Source organism: Lissotriton helveticus, chromosome 7, assembly GCF_964261635.1.
Source record: "Lissotriton helveticus chromosome 7, aLisHel1.1, whole genome shotgun sequence".
Taxonomy (NCBI): Eukaryota; Metazoa; Chordata; class Amphibia; order Caudata; family Salamandridae; genus Lissotriton; species Lissotriton helveticus.
In genome coordinates this window covers 824,885,609-824,904,781 of record NC_136068.1, presented here as the reverse complement: position 1 = coordinate 824,904,781, position 19,173 = coordinate 824,885,609, and the positions used below count along the sequence as shown (strand labels likewise).

At 49.8% G+C, this 19,173-nt stretch overlaps 1 protein-coding gene across 3 annotated transcripts in view; it reads right to left on the bottom strand.

The window, feature by feature from the left end:
* Positions 1-19,173, bottom strand: part of KLHL3 (kelch like family member 3) — a 574,547-nt gene that overhangs the window by 14,847 nt on the left and 540,527 nt on the right. For all 3 annotated transcript variants that reach the window (XM_078653303.1, XM_078653304.1, XM_078653305.1), the window contains one exon: positions 9,104-9,247. In XM_078653303.1, coding sequence (XP_078509429.1) covers positions 9,104-9,247 — 144 coding nt within the window. The remainder of the gene's footprint in view (positions 1-9,103; positions 9,248-19,173) is intronic.

Genomic DNA, 19,173 nt, shown 5'->3' with positions numbered 1-19,173 from the left:
TCACTGTTTTCTTAACTCCAAGTCTTGAATTGATCATGAAGCTGCGATGGTTCCCACGCTAAGGGGCGTGTGCGCTCCCTGGAGGGGAGCTATTGATCTTTATATGGATTGCCGGAGCATATTGAAATAAATTGAGATTCACTTAAGGAGGCAGGTGCTTGCTGTTAGGACGAATCAACATTTATGAAGTAAGAATCGTTGCGCCAGTCTCTAATACACGAATTAAAACACAACTTCCAAAATAATAATTACATAACGCATATCTGCTGTTAAGCGCTCTATGTCACACCTGCTAATACTTCTCAATTTATATTACGCAGCTTTTCTGCTTTGCCAGGATTGGAACTCATGACTCAGAGAACGCTCTATTTTGTTAGATGTTTACTAGAGAGGGCAACCCAATATTCCCCCGGAACTGGGTATAATCAATAACAAGAACAGAGAGGTTCCTAGAGGAATTATTTCTTATTATTCAATAAGTTAGATACATGTCATAAAAAATGAACAATCTTCAAATGAATAACTGGAGATTATAATTATATAATCATTGATTTTATATCAGCAATTTAAGAGATTTTACATAAACATCGGTGAATATCCAGATGATAATTCATGAACTGGCAACAAAAAACTGCTACTTAAATTTTTGTATTTTAATTATGCCCGGCTATCACGATTGAATGCGTGAATCCATGTTAGAGTGTCAGGAGGATTAATCCAGGGTGACATTCCATTAATTCATGGTGCAACATTGGTCCTGAGGATGGTCTCATTTAATTTTGAATTCTGAGACCGAAACGTCGACACATTGACACTGTTTTGCGAAATATTATTTGACTATGTATTGTAAATAGATGTATATAGTTAATAATCAATGTATATAGGACATAATCTGTATATATTGTCTATACAATAAGCAAAAGTGTCTGTTATCACTGCTCATACAAAAATTTAAGTAGCAGTTTTTTGTTGCCAGTTCATGAACTATTTTGTTAGAGGCGAAAGATAACAGGAAGCATCAGAACTTAAGCTGAGATACTACCGATACAAACAGCCCTGCACGATGCGTCTTCTTTTGAGACAGAACACTCCAGCGCGCCACCTGTTATTTCTGAAAGCAAAGTCAGGCTTGCTAGCCAGCGCCAAATGTCAAACACGGCTTCGTAGGAAACACAAGGGCATATTATCTGTCTTTGTAGGCCCTGCTATGTGCTAATTTATTTTTCGTGCTCTCTCCGGCGAACACAAGCAGAGACACATGAAATAATCAATCTAATTATGTAGCTGTTTTGAGAAATAGAAACAAAGGACGGTGTTTTTTTGTGAGAGCCACTACAAGGGATTTCACGAAAACCTAACACAGCTGATGAAAATAAACGAAGTGCTTGTAAGCTGTTACAATATCAGAGCAAATCAACTTTTACAGGTTTCATATGCAGCCTAGACACAGGTGCCTTTCTCACTGCCCTCCACCTCTCTAAACTACTTGCCTCAAACCTGATACCTCACCTGTCTCCACCCATCCCCATCCTGCCCCATCGTGTCCATTCGGGCTCCCTGTATCCCGTGCCTCGCCGCTTGCTGTGCCTCAATCCACCCTTCCCTCCCGTATCGCTCTCCCAGTCTCTCACTCTTATCTCATCTGCGCTGGATCTTCCAGGGCTGCAGCCCTCCTTCCCTCTCGCCCCCTTCTACCCCTCTGCTTCTCTTGCCTCAATCCTACCCCTCCCTAACCGCCTGTCCTACCCCAGCCCCCGCACCGGTCACCACCACCCTTCTCCCTCTATCTTTCTTCAGCACCTTCTCTGCAACCCGTTTCCTCGCCACTGATTTTGCTTATCCTCCCTCCACCCGCATTCTGTGCTATCTACACTGCCCCTTTCCTCGCACCAGTTCCACGTCCCTGTCTCCCGCCTGCCCTGCTCTTCACCACAAGCTGCATCTTATTCCTCTTTTTCTACCCCTATCTTCTCCAGGATACAAGAGACCATCTACCCTATTGCACATTTTCCGCCTCGCACCACCTTTTCTTTCGTATTTTGCCTATCTGCCCCTCCCCCTCGCGTTTATATTTCTGCGCATGTTTTTCTCCCTATTATAGGCCTGCTCTGCCCATTCCCATCCTGTTCCTCCCTGCCCCCTCCCCTCACTTCCCTATTTGGCCTTCTCTGCTCTCCTGAATGCACAATTTCAGCTCTATTGGGTTCTTTCCCCGCGTGCCGCTCTCCCTTCTAGTTTCCTTGCCCTCTACCGCTCTGCAAAAGGCACCCACCTTTCTGAGTCACTGCCGCTCCACCTGCCAATGCTTTTCTTCTCCTTTTCCAGTTTCCGTGTTCTTCCTTCCCTTTCCACGCCTCAAGCACCCCCTCTCATTCCGATAGCACACCTCTATCTTTCTCGTATGTTTCCTCTCTCCACATTTTCTCTAATTTCACTTCACTTCATTTCTTTTATTCTACCTTCTTAATTCCCTTTTATGTTGCTAATGTCCCCATTAGCCCCCGCCCCATTTCAAAACCACTCGTGTCCCTGCCCTTTCCCCTAGTTAACTCTCCCCTCCAGATGCCTCTCCTCTCTGCCCCCTGCGTTGTGTCCTGCCTCACCTCTCCCCCCTTGCGTTGTGTCCTGCCTCTCCTCTCCACCCCTGCGTTGTCTTGCCTCTCCTCTCTGCCCCAGCGTTGTCCTGCCTCTCCTCTCTGCCCCTGCGTTGTCCTGCCTCTCCTCTCTGCCCCTGCGTTGTGTCCTGCCTCACCTCTTCCCCCCTTGCGTTGTGTCCTGCCTCACCTGTCCCCCCTTGCGTTGTGTCCTGCCTCTCCTCTCGGCCCCTGCGTTGTGTCTTGCCTCTCCTCTCTGCCCCTGCGTTGTGTCTTGCCTCTCCTCTCTGCCCCTGCGTTGTCCTGCTTCTCCTCTCTGACCCTGCGTTGTCCTGCCTCTCCTCTCTGCCCCTGCCTTGTGTCCTGCGTCTCCTCTCTGGCTCTGCGTTGTACTGGCTCTCCTCTCTGGCCTTGCGTTGTCCAGGCTCTCCTCTCTGCCCCTGCGTTGTGTCCTGCCTCTCCTCTCTGCCCCTGCGTTGTCACCTGCCTCTCCTCTCTGCCCCTGCGTTGTCACCTGCCTCTCCTCTCTGCCCCTGCGTTGTATCCTGCCTCTCCGCCCCTGCGATGTATCCTGCCTCTCCGCCCCTGCGTTGTATCCTGCCTCTCCGCCCCTGCGTTGTATCCTGCCTCTCCGCCCCTGCGTTGTATCCTGCCTCTCCGCCCCTGCGTTGTATCCTGTCTCTCGTCCCTGCCCCTGCGTTGTCACCTGCCTCTCCTCTGTGCCCCTGCGTTGTGTCCTGCCTCTCCTCTCCGCCGCTGAAATGTGTCCTGCCTCTCCTCTCTGCCCCTGCGTTGTCACCTGCCTCTCCTCTCTGCCCCTGCGTTGTGTCCTGCCTCTCCTCTCTGCCCCTGCGTTGTCCTGCCTCTTCTCTCTGCCCCTGCGTTGTCCTGCCTCTCCTCTCCTCTCTGCCCCTGCGTTGTAGAAGACCGGGAACATGTTACTTGAGGCACACTGGTGTGGTGGTGTTAAAGACAGGGGCACTGCTTTCAGAGTCTTTGGCTCCTAAGGGGGACCCCAATCACCTGCCAGCTCTTTCACAGGAGCGCAACATTTCCATGCTCCCCCATCTGACCAAAGCTTCCATTCCAGACAACAGACCCCAGTGTCTCACAGAGGATCACACAACACCACACAGACACACACCACACACACCCCACACACACACACAACACTAAATACATAAGACCACACACACCACACGCACACACCACCACACACACACCACACACACACTCACCACCACACACTCACCAGGCACACACACACACCACCAGGCACACACACACACCATCGGTGCACACTTTCAACAGGCACACACAACACCAGCCGTCACTACACGCTTTCACCAGGAACACACACACCACCAGCCGTCAGTGCACGCTTTCACCAAGCACATACAACACCAGCCGTCATTGCACGCTTTCACCAGGCACACACACCACCAGCCGTCTGTGAGGGATAGTGACAGCAGAGTGAGAGTGACTGCAGAGTGAGAGTGACTCTGGAGAGTGAATGTTCCAGAGAGAGCAGGGTATGCGTGTGCGCTTACACGGTGCACTGACACACAGGAGCTAACACAAAGAACAGGTGAACATGTGTCTTGGGAGCTTCATGGAGGCAGCCGGCCTTCTGTGAGGGGAGCAGCAAGGAGGGGACGCCCCAACCAATCAAGCCCAACTACTCACAACCTACTGTACGATTACAACACAGGCCAAAGGGCAGAGCTAGGATTTTTGTATTATGTAGGGTGAGCAGTGTGTGAGTGTGTAGGGTGAGCAGTGTGTGAGTATGCAGGGTGAGCAGTGTGTGAGTATGCAGGGTTAACAGTGTGTGAGCATGCAAGGTGAACATTGTGTGAGTGTGTAGGGTGAGCAGTGTGTGAGTGTGCAGGGTGAACATTGTGTGTAAGGTGAGCAGTGTGTGAGTGTGTAGGGTGAGCAGTGTGTGAGTGTGTAGGGTGAGCAGTGTGTGAGTGTGTAGGGTGAGCAGTGTGAGAGTGTGCAGGGTGAGCAGTGTGAGAGTGTGCAGGGTGAGCAGTGTGAGAGTGTGCAGGGTGATCAGTGTGAGAGTGTGCAGGGTGAGCAGTGTGAGGGTACGAAAACTCGAACTAAGTCCACCACACACACACATAAGACCACACACAAGACCACACACACTCTCACACCACACTCTCACCACCACACACTCACCACCACACACTCACCACCACACACTCACCAACACACACGCAACCACACACACGCAACCACACACACAACCACACACACACCACCACCAGCCGTCAGTGCACGCTTTCACCGGCCACAACCACCACCAGCCGTCAGTGCACGCTTTCACCGGGCACAAACACCACCAGCCGTCAGTGCAGGCTTCCACCAGGCACACACCACCAGACGTCAGTGCGCGCTTTCACCAAACACACACACACCACCAGCCATCAGTGCACACTTTCACCATGCACACACAACACCAGCCGTCAGTGCACGCTTTCACCAGGCACACACACCACCAGCCGGCAGTGCACACTTCCACCAGGCACACACACCACCAGCCATCAGTGCACAATTTCTACAGGCACACACACCACCAGCCATCAGTGCACACATCAATTGTTAACGCATCCACAATTACCTATTTTAGCAATCGCAATATGGTGCACTTTACTTTTACACATATTCATCTAAAGCGCAGCATGCCACCATTGCTACAATTCCAATCCAACCCACATAATTCCACTACACACCACATGCATACACTCCATAACACATGGCTAAAAGATACTGCCATTTACAATGCCATTAGCTCTAACTCAAATAAATCCGAGACATATTGCATTTCAATGCTTGTTTATGTTGCGACACAAACACTGCTTCTCTGGATCACTTTCCCCTTGTTACTAAAGAAGCCTTCTTCGGTCTTCTTAAGAAAGTTGGTTCTGGCTTCCCTCTGGACAGCTGTCCCCTCACATTCTTCAGGAAGTTTTTTCATGCTGTCCGGATCCCCCTCTATCGCTTATTAACAACTACCTTGCTCAAGGAATTGTTCCAGACCTATTTAAGATGGCTGAAGTTGTTCCTATCCTCAAAAAACCTAGCTTAGATCCGCAAGTACCTGGCAACTATCGCCCCATTTCTTTGCTACCTTACTTGAGTACGGTCATGGAAGCCCATGTGGCCAACAGCCTCAGTGCCTTCGTAGAACGGACCCATTACCTGGACCCTCACCAAGCAGGATTTAGATCTGAACACTCCACCAAAACTGTCGTCCTAGCAGTACTGGACGAGTTAAGAAAGGGAGCGGACCAGGGTACCACCCAGGCCCTGGTGCTCCTTGACCTGTCGGCTGCTTTTGACATGATCAACCATCAGCTTTTAATCGACCATGTCAGCAGCGCTGGGCTCCAGGATCTGCCATTGAAATGGATTACCTCCTTCCTTAGCAATCGTTGCCAATCTGTTCGCCTCGCGAGTTTCAGGGCAGAACAAACAAAACGGACCTGCGGGGTTCCACAGGGTTCCTCACTCTCACCTTTACTGTTCAACTTGTACATTCTCCCCCTGATTCTAGCCTTGCGTAAGAGAAAGGTTGTGGTGTTCAATTATGCCGATGACCTCCAGCTGATCTTTAACATCGATCCATCAGCCTCATCCATCACTAACTTCCAATCCATAATGAACTTCATTAGTGACTGGATGAATGCTAATCAACTCAAATTTAACCCAGATAAAACAGAGTTGATTCTTACTGGTGGCGTGGCTAATCCGTGGAACTCCAGCTTTTGGCCTCCATCTTTAGGGAATCCCCCAGCCCCGGTCTCGTCAGTAAAAAGCCTGGGAAACATGATCAGCAATGATCTTACCATGAAGGCCCAGGTTAGCTCAGTGGTCTCAGCATGCTTTTTCCACCTGCGCAGAATCCGAAAAATCAGTAGATTCCTCTCCATCGAAGCCTTGACCCAAGTGGTTCTCGCCCTGGTTATCTTGCGTATCGATTATGCCAATTCCCTGTACGTTGGTATACCTGCGTACCAAGCACAACGCTTGCAACGGGTTCAGGACCAGGCTGCCAAACGTATTCTTCGACAGCCTAAGCACTCCCACGCGAAACCACTGCTGAAAAGCCTTCATTGGCTTCACATAACCCCAACGCTGTCTGTTCAAGCTGGGCTGTACCATTCACAAAGCCCTGCTAGGAAGTGGCCTTGCCTTTATTGCTTTAAATATTCAGCGGTATTTTCCCTCTCGTGATCTACGTTCCTCTAAAAAGAACTAGCTGGTTTCCCATTCTTTTAAAGAGAAGAAGTATGGTGGCCTTAGATATACGACCTAGGCCTCCCAATTTTGGAACGCCCTTCCTCCCTATTTGCGCAAGGCGGATTCCTATACCCAATTTAGGAAATTACTCAAGACCTGGCTTTTCTCCCACTCTTACAACTGACACCCACTCACTATCTGGTACAGCTACCGTTCTGCCCATAGCGCCAAGAAACCGTCTGGTGAACGTGCGATCTAGAAATAAATTTTAACATAACATAGATGTGTCTTTTATCCTCGATGAATTGCTATCATAGTAGTTCCGTATCAAGATGATCTTTCGGTGTAAAATAACTGCTCCATATCAGATTACGTTCCTTCAATCTTTATCATGGTTATAAATTGTACCTTGAATATGCATGGCTTGAGAGTGGCAGTTATTTTGCACGGAAAAGATCATCTTAGTACAGAAATACTATGTCAGCAATTCATCGAGGATAACGGACATCTACACAATCTATCATGCTTTGATTAAGAAACCTACGTGGAAGCATCTTAATTTTTTAACCTGATGATTACTTTTCTCTTCACTTTCTTCACATGAGCCCTGTGGGCTGTGACTGTATCAGGGAATCAAGAACTATTCATGGGACTTGTGCTTTGTTTTAAATGTGATTAAAGAGTTATCACTGTAAAGAAATTTTGGATGAAATGTACCGATATAACAAGTAAAAAGGTTTTTTGAAAGAGGCTTTTAAAAGAATTTTTTTTTCAATAAAAGAAAAGCTAAAAGAGTGAAGGTGTATAGGTTAATTAATATGTAGCTAGTTGATAATGGCTCCCCACTGATGTGTATACGTTTCCATGCAACTTGTCTTGTCTGTTTATTGGGTTACCAATATAGTGGGTAGTAGTTTAGCGCAGGGCCGTTCACATCTATAACCCACAATATAATCAATCTGAGGAGGAAAGTATTCACCCTCCATTTAGTCATCATCTTGATATTTAACATGGAGGTCAGTTGGGCTGTATGCAGGACCAAATGGTCCATCAGCATCTTCCTCCTCATTGTTACATTCTTCTATATCTAACAGGTGACTTGGTGGTAAAGGTGACACTTTACCAGGAGATGTATGCTCAGGTTTTAAGGGCACAATTTACCCTTTTCTGAAATCTGGATTATTTCAGTGTCTTCCCTACTATTGTCCACAGCGTTGTTATCGATTTCATAGTGGACAGCTTGACCGGCGTTAAATTAGTTGTCGTTGTCATTGTGGACGATGCCGTCGTCTTAGTCACGGTCGTCACCATTGGTAACGATGGTGTTTTTCGGAGACACCTGTTTGATAATGACATACACAAGGTATTTTGTTGATGGCTTTACTGTTCTTGACGGTTTGCTCATAGGATTTTTAAACCTAATAAAAATGTTACTTGGATTTGTAGGCTCAGAAGTGCACTTTGAGGAATCCTCCTCTTTGGAATGCTTTGAAAATGAGCTTCGCTCGACAGAAGTCTGTAATGATTCTTTTTGAAGCCTTTTTAGGAGCTTCCTCAGTTTTACGATATTTTTCTTTTGATGCCACAACAGTAGCCTCCCTTCTCTATCCTTCAAGGTCTTGTAGGAGAAAGTGAGACAGATCTTGCAGTCTTTCACTTTGTGTGAAAGATATAAGCAATATATGCATTCCTTTTGGGGATCCTCTGAAGGAAGTCTTTCTTCCCACAGGCGCCACAAAGCCTGAAAAGGCTTTTTTTCCAGGTGTCTGGCATAACGCTAGATTCTCTGTTGTCAGAGTTAGAGAGAAACACTTCTTTAAATATTACTTGCTTTTGGAGTTGAAATCTCGAAAATGAGCCTCTTTTCTGAAGAGAACTGAGCAGAGCACATGGAGACTCCCATCATACGACATATGGTTGAAAATCTGAAGTATGGTGGCTCCTGAGTGGAGTGGTTAATAGCGTGCTGTAACCTGATTGGCTGAAGTCGAGTTTTTTTTAAAGGATGTGAAATAAATGTGTTGTTTCACAGCCTCGGACATATATATATAACACACATTAATGAGTTCTTGTTATACTGTGGGACTGCCATTTCAGCTATGGGAATGATTCAAGCATGTGAATCTATGAAAGATCCAGTGCAGGAGAACAGGGACTTCTAGTGTACAGACACTGTCATGATAGCATTTCAAAGGTACACAACAAAACGTTCTTTCTTTGATATCAGACTGTAGCATAAACAGTCTTCTGCTTACCCGCATAACTTCTTCCAGTGCTCATATTTGTAGGCAATAACGTCCACTTATCAGTGACTGGATTATAATACTCCACTGATGCTAAGTTACAGGATCCATCATCTCCCCCGACCACATACAGGAAGCCATTTACTGCACAAACACCTACAAAAGAAATAAATAATGTCAAACAAATGAAAGAACGTTTCTTAATAAAGCAACTTGGATGTCCTAATCCGCAGGTTTGTTCATAGAATTAACATACATTGATGTTGCCACATAGTGTTCGATTTAGTTTATTGGCCAATCAAACAGATAGGCCACAAACTATTTCTTCAATGTCTCCGGTCTCTCATATTCTCAGCATGCAGGTAAGCTGCCACTATTGATGGGACTGGAAACTCCTTCTCAAAGTGGTTAAATGTACAGCATACACATAGCCATGCTTCACTCCTCCATGCAGGTGTCTGCTTTTGCCAGTGCTGACAATCGATGTGTAACAGAACCTACTTCTCTTGCATGCTGTGACCTTGCATACCCTGGGATGTCTGTCCCAAAATGTCTTTGATCTCTGACAGTGATTTCATCTTCTTCACTTTGGACAGCCTCTTCAAAACCTCTTATGTCTTGGGAATAACCATGGAGTACATGCCTGTGCTTTGTGTGTCTATTACATCCACATCTCCTAAAATAGGGACAAGTGAAATGTGCAGTAGTCTTCTCGGCTTATATCTCAACACTGGTGACTAAATTTCACCCAAATTAGATTTTTTTTCAAACAGTTTCTTTACACGCCCATATTATATTATTCCTTGGCTGACGAGGTGCGCCACACTGATGTTAGGGATGATCTCAGATTGATCTGTGCAAACCAAGAGATCGCTGTTCTACTCACCAGTACTTCACCACCTGTAGGCAACAGATGCAGTAAACACCACATCCAAAAACTCAGTTAACAAATGGTCCATTTCTTGCATCTCTCCATGCAATGCTTAAAGTGAGCTTTTCTTTCAGACAAGGTATTTGGTGGGATACTCCAGGGACTTTCCAGTCAGAGACATTTGCAGGGCCATTACGTAAACCACACCATACACAATCTTCAAGCACTACAAGCATGATGCGTCTACCATGGACAATAGGCATTATGGCTTAAAGATGCAGAGGAGCTTTTGCCTGACTTATTAGGTTTCCTAAGCTTGGTTTTCACCTAAATGTTTTCCCTCTTGCTTTGGATACTACCCACTGATAAATATATGACAGAACAAGGACATTACACTAAGATTATGTTACTTCAAATCAACAGGGTCTCTGTGGTTTCCATCACTCTCCTGCCTTCACACCTGCCACCATAAAAAAATCCTATGGATTAACTCACAGTTGAATGGACTGAACTGGTATGAGGCCCATGTATGCAAGGAAGGGAGCATGGCTGTAAAGTAGAATCTGCCTCTAGTGCTGAATTGAACAGTGCAGATTTGTAGTTTATGCTTTTGTGATTAGAACGCGAAGTACCTACAGTTTACCAGCTAGTTTGCCTGCTTGCCACAATTAGATTGTTCTAATCTTAGGTTGTCTCTAAAGTTAATATTTTTATTTTCTGTCTTAAGCAACGTTTTTTCAAAGAAAATGTTTATAATCCCATAGGGCTCTTCCCCACTAATGCACAAGTTACCACACGTGTAACGATATATCTGTAAGAGACATTACTTAGTGATAGATTCCTTACCTTAGAATATTCCCAGGCATCAGACTGGATCTGGAAAGTTTTGCTTAGCAGTACCCCTGTGCGTCAGTAGGTAGCATCCTGCGGCTCCGCGTCTGTCACTGGCATCATAAGCGCCGAGATGACGTCACGGAGAGTACTTAGGTGCCACCCATGCGCGCTGACGTCAGTTCTGTACACGAATTTCCGCGCCAGGAATGCAGTGCCATGCAAGATACTGACCATTGGTGCATAAAACTAGGGCCCTAAAAGGGATTACCGTAACCCTAGTAATCAGTTCCCAGAACGGGGAGGATGGGTGGGGTGGTAAGGAATCTATCAGTAACTTGTGCATCTGAAAGAGACATGTTAGTGATAGATTCCTTACCTTAGAATAGATACCCCAGCAATACCAACCCCGGTGGTGGGTCTGCGAACAAGATTACACCAGAAAGTCACGGAGCACCGAACGGTCAAAGAAGCTGTCCCTCCGGACTGGACTGTCAAGGCAGTAGTGCTTGGTAAACGTGTGCAGCGAGGCCCATGTATCTGCCTGAAAAATGTCCTGCAAAGGAACGCCGCGTCCCAAGGCAGTGGTGGCTGGCTTTGCCCTGGTGGAATGGGCACGCAACCCCACAGGAGGCTCCTTCTTAGCCAACGAATAACAGGCTTGATGCAGAGAACGACCCACCTAAAGATGGTCCGTTTGTGCACGGCCCGACCTTTTTTGGAGCCCACGTAGCCAACAAAGAGCTGGTCATCCACCCGGAACTGTTGGGTGCGGCTCAGGTCGAAGGAAAGCGCACGTTTTGGGTCCAGATGGTGGAGCCTCTCTTCCTCTCTGGAAGGATGCGGAGGCGGAAAGAAGGTGGGCAAAATGATCTGCCCGATGTGGAAGGGCATGACAACCTTTGGCAAGAAAAAAGTACAGGTCCTCAGAACCACCTTGTCTGGGTGATTAGAAAGGAAGGGAGGTTTAGAAGAAAGAGCCTGGAGCTCACTCACACTTCTGGCAGAGGTGATAGCTACCAGGAAAGTCGTCTTAAGAGTGAGAAGATGTAAAGGACAGTTATGAAGGGGCTCGAAGGGAGCGCACATCAGAAACGTCAAGACAAGGTTTAAGTCCCACCGAGGCATGATAAATGGCACCGGAGGGAAAGTGTGCGTAATGCCTTTTAGAAAACGGTTCACAACTGGGGACTTAAAAAGAGAAGGCTGATCAGGAAGCCATAGAAAGGTGGAAATGGCCGAAAGATAACCTTTGATAGTGCCCAGAGCAGAGCCCTGCTGGGCTAAAGAAAGAAGGAACAAAAGAACCTTGGTGTAGCGATTCTAGGAAGAAATCTTTCCCCTTATAAATCCTCCTGTGTGCATGGGCATCTGTGTGTCAGATTCAGGAACCGCTGCACTACAAATCCCAGAATGCAATGGGAGCCGGTGGTTAAGCAAAAGAAATGGATGCCCGCGACTTCCTTATAAGCACCTCCTCTTGACATGGAGGGTGCTTGTCAATCTTCCCTTTGTCGTTTCCTGTTCGTGACGTAGCCTTTCCTCTGCAGCTGTGGTGTTTTCACGGGAATGCGCGGACGCTTTCTTTCTCGCTACAGATCCTGCTAATGCACTGTCCTTTGCCCCGGCCGGCAACACAGATAACATTTCTCCAGAAAGGAGCCGGTTTGTTTCATACCTTCTAAGAGACCGGCATCGCGGACGCTTTCCTTCCCGCGCGAAGCCGGTTTCTGTTTCATTCACTTTCAGAGCGACAGGGAAAGCGGACGCTTTCCTTCCCGCCAAGGAGAACAGTATTCCCTATCCTCAGAGGTGAGCGCCGCCGTGCTCATTAACTCACCCGAGCAGTGAAGGAGTAGTTCATTTCTCACCTTGAGTGCGGAGGATTCCTCATGTTCTTCGAAGCTATGCTGCATTCACATACCGACCTGTAAAGAACTTATTTGCAGGGAATCAGGGTATGAATACAGTACGGGCCTTTTCAAGGTAAGGTGCTCTTGCCCTAGGTTCTTGCGTGCTGAAAAAGAGACAGTTCTTTTTGTGTACTGGTGTGAATTTCAGTCCTCAGTGATATTGTTCACAGATACTGTAGTGGGCAGCAAGCTCTGATTGTGTACTAGCCTGCGCCACTGCATTTCAACGAGCTGTGATGCTAACAGCTTCTTAACTTTGATCTGGATATTTTGAGCAGTTTATTTCATGCCAGCCATATGGTAAAGACTCCTAATTGTTTGGCTTAATTGATCTACAGCTGGAAAAGAAAAGCAACCCATGGATTAGCATTGCTGGGTTCATTGTAAGTGTGTTTTGGGTGTGGTTCCTGGTAAAAGTGTGTATGTGTATTGTTCTGTTCCCTTTACACCGATTTTTCTCTTTTGTGTCTCTCTGTAGTTGCTCCTGTACAAAGAAAGTACAAACACCTAGACCAGACCTAGGAAACGAGCAATCCCGGCAGTGTCTTTTGTTATTTTGTCCCCTTCCCTTTTTCCCCGGGGTGCTGCTTTCCTTAGTTGTGTCTATCACACTATGGGGAGTTGCATTTAGGGAAATTGGGAGGCTTCTCTACAAGCTGTGGTCCCCGCTGGCTGCTAAAGAAGAGGTTAGTGGCTAATATCTATCTTGGGCTACTGACATTCCTGACACTCGGAAAGAGGGGCAGAAAGGGGATCCACAGCCTTTGCCGTGCACCATGCCACAAACTTGTTCCACCTACAGGAGTATACCGTTTTTGTAGAGGGACGCCTGGCTGCCAGAATGACATCACAGACTTCGGGAGGAAGATCGAAAGGTGTCAACTGTCGCCGATCAATCTCCACGCATGGAGGAGGAGGCTGGACAGGTTCGGGTGGAGAACCGTCCCCTGCTGCTGCGACAGAAGATTCTCCCGAAGAGGCAATCGGATCGGGGGATCGATCGCCATGTTGAGTATCTCGGGATACCGTATCTTCATGCCCAATCCGGAGCCACAAGGAAGACTTGGGCCCGGTCGCGCCTGATCTTCCTCAGCACTCTGCAGAAGTGGTACAGGCGGAAAGGCGTACAACAGACCGCAACTCCACTTGCGCCGAGCGAGTACTGTCTTGGAAATTCCAACGCGCAGAATTGATAACATTGCGCGTTCTCTTCGGTGGCGAATAGATCTAACCAAGGCTCTCCCCACTGCTGAAAGAGATCTTGCGCCACGTCCGAGTTCGGACGCCATTCGTGATCCATCAAGCACCAGCGGCTGAGTTTGTCCGCCCTGGCGTTCAGAGAACCTGCCAGGTGTTGAACCACCAAGGTAATGCCTTGATGTTCCAGCCATGTCCAGAGGCGCAGAGCCTCCTGACAGAGTCCAGGACAACACCCGCACTGTTTGTTGCAATTCCACATGGCGATGGTGTTGTCCGCCAGAAACCGGTCCTGGGAAGCTAGATTCCGGGCCAGGGAAGACATGGCTTGGCAGTTCGGACTGGACTGTTCCCATGAGGCACAGGGTCAGACTGATTTGCATATGGCCATGTCTGAACTGGGGTGGCGGAGTGAGCTAAAGAACGGTGATGGATTAAACCCAGATCAGTTGACTGGGGGCGAGTGTTTGTACTGTCAACGCTCCGTCCATCACCACCTTTGGTTTTTCTTTGTTCGCCCTAAGTTAGCAGGGTATGCTCAGACGTGAGTCCCTTGCTCACTTTGCCACTGGAGTCAAGCAAGCCCGGCTGAAGACGACTGTAATGCCAGAAACCGGTCCTGGGAAGCTTGATTCCGGTCCAGGGAAGACATGGCTTGGCAGTTCGGGCTGGACTGTTCCCATTAGGCACAGGGTCAGACTGATTTGCATATAGCCATGTCTGAACTGGGGTGGCGGAGTGAGCTAAAGAACGGTGATGGATTCAACCCAGATCAGTTGAATGGGGGTGAGTGTTTGTATTGTCAACGCTCTGTCCATCACCACCTTTGGTTTTTCTTTGTTCGCCCTAAGTTGGCAGGGTATGCTCAGACGTGAGTCCCTTGCTCACTTTGCCACTGGAGTCAAGCAAGCCCGGCTGAAGACGGCCGTAATGCCAGAAACCGGTCCTGGGAAGCTTGATTCCGGTCCAGGGAAGACATGACTTGGCAGTTCGGGCTGGACTGTTCTCATGAGGCACAGGGTCAGACTGATTTGCATATGGCCATGTCTGAACTGGGGTGGCGGAGTGAGCTAATGAACGGTGATGGATTAAACCCAGATCAGTTGACTGGGGGTGTTTGTATTGTCAACGCTCCGTCCATCACCACCTTTGGTTTTTCTTTGTTCGCCCTAAGTTGGCAGGGTATGCTCAGACGAGAGTCCCTTGCTCACTTTGCCACTGGAGTCAAGCAAGCCTGGCTGAAGACGGCTGTAATGCCAGAAGCCGGTCCTGGGAAGCTTGATTCCGGTCCAGGGAAGACATGGCTTGGCAGTTCGGGCTGGACTGTTCCCATGAGGCACAGGGTCAGACTGATTTGCATATGGCCATGTCTGAACTGGGGTGGCGGAGTGAGCTAAAGAACGGTGATGGATTAAACCCAGATCAGTTGACTGGGGGCGAGTGTTTGTATTGTCAACGCTCCGTCCATCACCACCTTTGGTTTTTCTTTTTTTTCGTTGTCCGTGAACACCTGCACAACACTTTCCCGGACAGAGGGAAGGAATGCTTTCAGTGCAAGTCAGATCGTCCGAAGCTCCAAAAGGTTGATATGGAGCCGGGACTCCGCCGGAGACCAGAGGCCTCTGATCTCCGCCTCTCCCAAGTGGCCACCCCGTCCAAGGAGGGATGCATCCGACACCACTTTGTGCTCCAGTTGGGGAAGGGCGAGGGATCTGCCATTGACCCAATCGCGATTCGTGAGCCACCACTGCAATTGTTGAACAGTGCCCTCCGAGATCTGGACATGATCGGACAGGTTGCCCTGATGCTGAGCCCACTGGAACTTCAGGTCTCACTGCAGAGCCTGCATATGCCATCTGGCATGTGTCACAAGCAGGATACAGGAGGCTAACAGGCCCAGGAGCCGTAGGGTCAACCTGACTAAAACCCAGGATAGAGCCCGAAAGATCGGATTGATAGCCTGAATATCCCAGACTCGCGGCTCAGGAGGATAAACCCGAAACAGCGTTGAATCCAGAACCACTCCTATGAAGGGGGGTTTCTGAGAGGGACTAAGGTGCAACTTTGGCACGTTGATGGAAAACCCCAGTAACTGCAGGAGGTCGGGTGTAGTCTGGGGTGAGCCCGCCTTCAACAACCAGTCGTTGAGGTAGGGCAAGACTGACACCCCCGACCTGCGCAGGTGAGCCGTGACCACCACCATCACCTTCGTGAACACCCGAGGGGTGCTGGAAAGGTCGAAGGGGAGCACGGTAAACTGAAAATGCTCCTGGCCTACCGTGAACCGCAGGTAACGCCGGTGGGCCAGCAGGACGGGGATGTGAAAATAAGCGTTCTGCAAGTCCAACGCTACCATCCAGTCTCCAGGGTCGAGGGCAGCCAGGACCTGAGCCAGAGTCAGCATTTTGAATTTATCCTTCCAGAGAAATCGATTGACGTCCTGGAGGTCCAAGAAGGGGCTCTGGCCCCCCTTGTCCTTCTTGGGGACCAGAAAGTAGTGGGAATAACAACCACTCCCTACTTCCTGCACAGGAACGCACTCGATGGTGCCCTTGGCCAAGAGGGCCGTGACCTCCTGTTAGAGAAGAACCAAATGATCCCCAGACATGCGGTGGCCCGAGTCGGCATGGCTGGAGGGGAGGACTGAAAAGGAAGGGAATAACCCTTGCAGATTATCTGCAGCACCCACATGTCCGATGTAATTTCACACCAGTGATGGAGGTGGTAGCTGACTCTGCCACTCACCGGTGTGGGGTGCTCCCTAAAGCTCGGATTAGGAAGGCTTGGAGGTGGAAACAGCGGGGGTAGAGGTGGACTGACCCTCACGCTGGTTCCCAGACCCGCCCCTGCGGAAGCCACGGCCGCGCTGAGGCTGGTTCTGCACAAGCTTGCTGGAGGAGTGTGCCTGGGTGCCTCTGCCCTGGCCATGAAAAGAATGAAATCCAGGAGTGGCAGGGTTCTTCTTAGAAAGACCCAAGGACTTGGCCGTGGCCCGTGAGTCCTTAAAGCGCTCCAGTGCACTGTTGGCCTTATCGCCAAAGAGGCAGGAGCCATCAAAGGGCATGTCTATGAGCGAGCCCTGGATATCGGGCGAGAACCCAGTCGAACGCAACCAGGCGTGGCGCCGCAATGCCACAATCGTGGAAATTGCCCTGCCCACCGAATCAGCTGTGTCCAAACCACACCAGATGGCAAACTTAGCCGCATCCTTACCTTCAGCAATCGCTTGGGAAAGGACAGCCTGGACCTCCTCAGGACCTGAGCAACGGAATCCCACATTGCGTGGGAGTAACGGCCCAACAAGCAGGCGGTGTTAACCAACCGCAGGCCTAAGCTGGCCGAGGAGAACAACCTCTTACCAAATTGTTCCAGCCTTTTAGAGTCCTTATCCGGCAGAGCCGTGGGAAAGGCACTCTGCGACGTCGAGGCCTGAATGACCAGGCTCTCAGGCGTAGGGTGAGTGGTCAGGAAGGCGGGAGTGGTCAGGAAGGCGGGAGCACCAGGCGTTGACGCCCGGCGACGTTTTTATCCCCCGGCGCACCCGTGGCCGGTCGCAACCAAGTGCCCAAGAGGACTTCGGTAGGGGCTTCTTTGAAAGGAAGAGGCGGCACCGACGATGTAGACGATGTCTGGAGCACCTCAGTAAGGAGGTTGGTTTTGAGGGCCACTGTAGGGAGGTCGAGATTGAGAGCCTACGCAGCCCGACAGAGCACCATGGTGTAGGAGGCACCCTCCTCCATAGTAGGCTGAGGAGAGGCAAACCCAGGGTCAGAAGAAACAGAGTTCGCCCGCGTCTTCCAGGTCGTCCACCCAATCTTGCTCGGAATCACATTGCCAGGCAAGAGGGTCCTCGGACCCGTCCCAGTCATCAACCGCGTAGAGGGAGCTAGTCGCTGCGGCAGAGCCAGAGCAGGAGAAGGGACGAATGGCGCCAGCTGGGGCCGGCCGGAGCAGCTTCCCAATGCGGATCTCAGGCCGGAACAAAATGGTCCTGGAACCTGGGCAGGGGTGGGCTAAACGGAACCCGGTGCGGTGCCGGGGTTGGGGCCGAGGCCGGAACCGGCTGTGCTGCACCTCTTGGAGCCGGGGCCAGAGCCAGCGGCGCAGGATCCTGTGGCGCCAGGGCCAGCAGGATCTGGACACGGGACCACTGGGTTTGAAGGCTCGCCGGCGGGAGCCCGGGGCCTAAAAAGGCGGTCCATGGCAGCAAGAAACTCTTGCACCTGTTCGGGTAGTCGACGACTGACCTGAGTATGGCAGGTAGGCTGCAGGACTCCCAGGCTCCAGAGGAGACACAGGGGCGGGGCCACTTTCCCGCTCGTCCGCCTCAGAGGAGCGACGGGGGGACGTCTGAGAGCGAACACGCTTCTCCGACTTCTTTTTATGGCGTGGCTTACCGGAATCCGAAGGCAAAGACTTGAAGCCCGAGGAGCGACGGCTCCAGTTCAGTGAGCGGTTCCGGGAATGGCTCCTAGACCCGGAGCGGCGGCATGACGAATGCCGGACCTCCAGCAATTTCCTACGCCGCTCCCGCAAGGCCTTGGGAGCCATGGCTCGACAGTCCCGCGAGTGGTGGTCGGTCTCCAGGCAGTAGAGGCAACATCATGGGGGTCCGCCACCGACATATTACTGCGACAGGCCCCACAAGACTTAAAGCCGGGCATCCCTACATCCCTACATGCACCAGGAGAAAAAATGGGGGAGACAAAAGTCTCAAAATAGTAGTCAAAAAGTGACTAAGGTATGTGCTCAATTTGGATCTGCGCTTGCTGGCGAGGAAAAATAAAAAACTGACGTCAGCACGCATGGGTGGACCCTAAGTGCTCATCTCGGTGCTTACGACGCCAGTGACGGACGCGGAGCTGCCGGACGCCACCTACTGATGCGCAGGGGTACTGCTAAGCAAAACTTTCCGGATCCAGTCTGACGCCTGGGGATAGTCTAAGGCTCAGCTTTCCAAACTTTTCATGTTGGGGACACACTTTTTGGAAATTCATCATTTTGTGACACAGTAAGGCAGTGTAGCGAGCGAGCGTAGTGTAGCGAGCGTGAAACACCTAAGGGGAGTTCGGGGGGTTCTCACTCACTCTGTCTGTCTCTCTCTCTCTCTCTCTCTCTGTCTCCCTCTCTCTCCCTCTCTCCCTCCGTCTCCCTCAGTCTGTCTCTGTTTGTCTCTGTTTGTCTCCCTCTGTCTGTCTACCTCCCTCTGTCTCTCTCTGTCTTCCTCCCTCTGTCTGTCCCCCCTCTGTCTCCCACTCTCAGTCTCACTC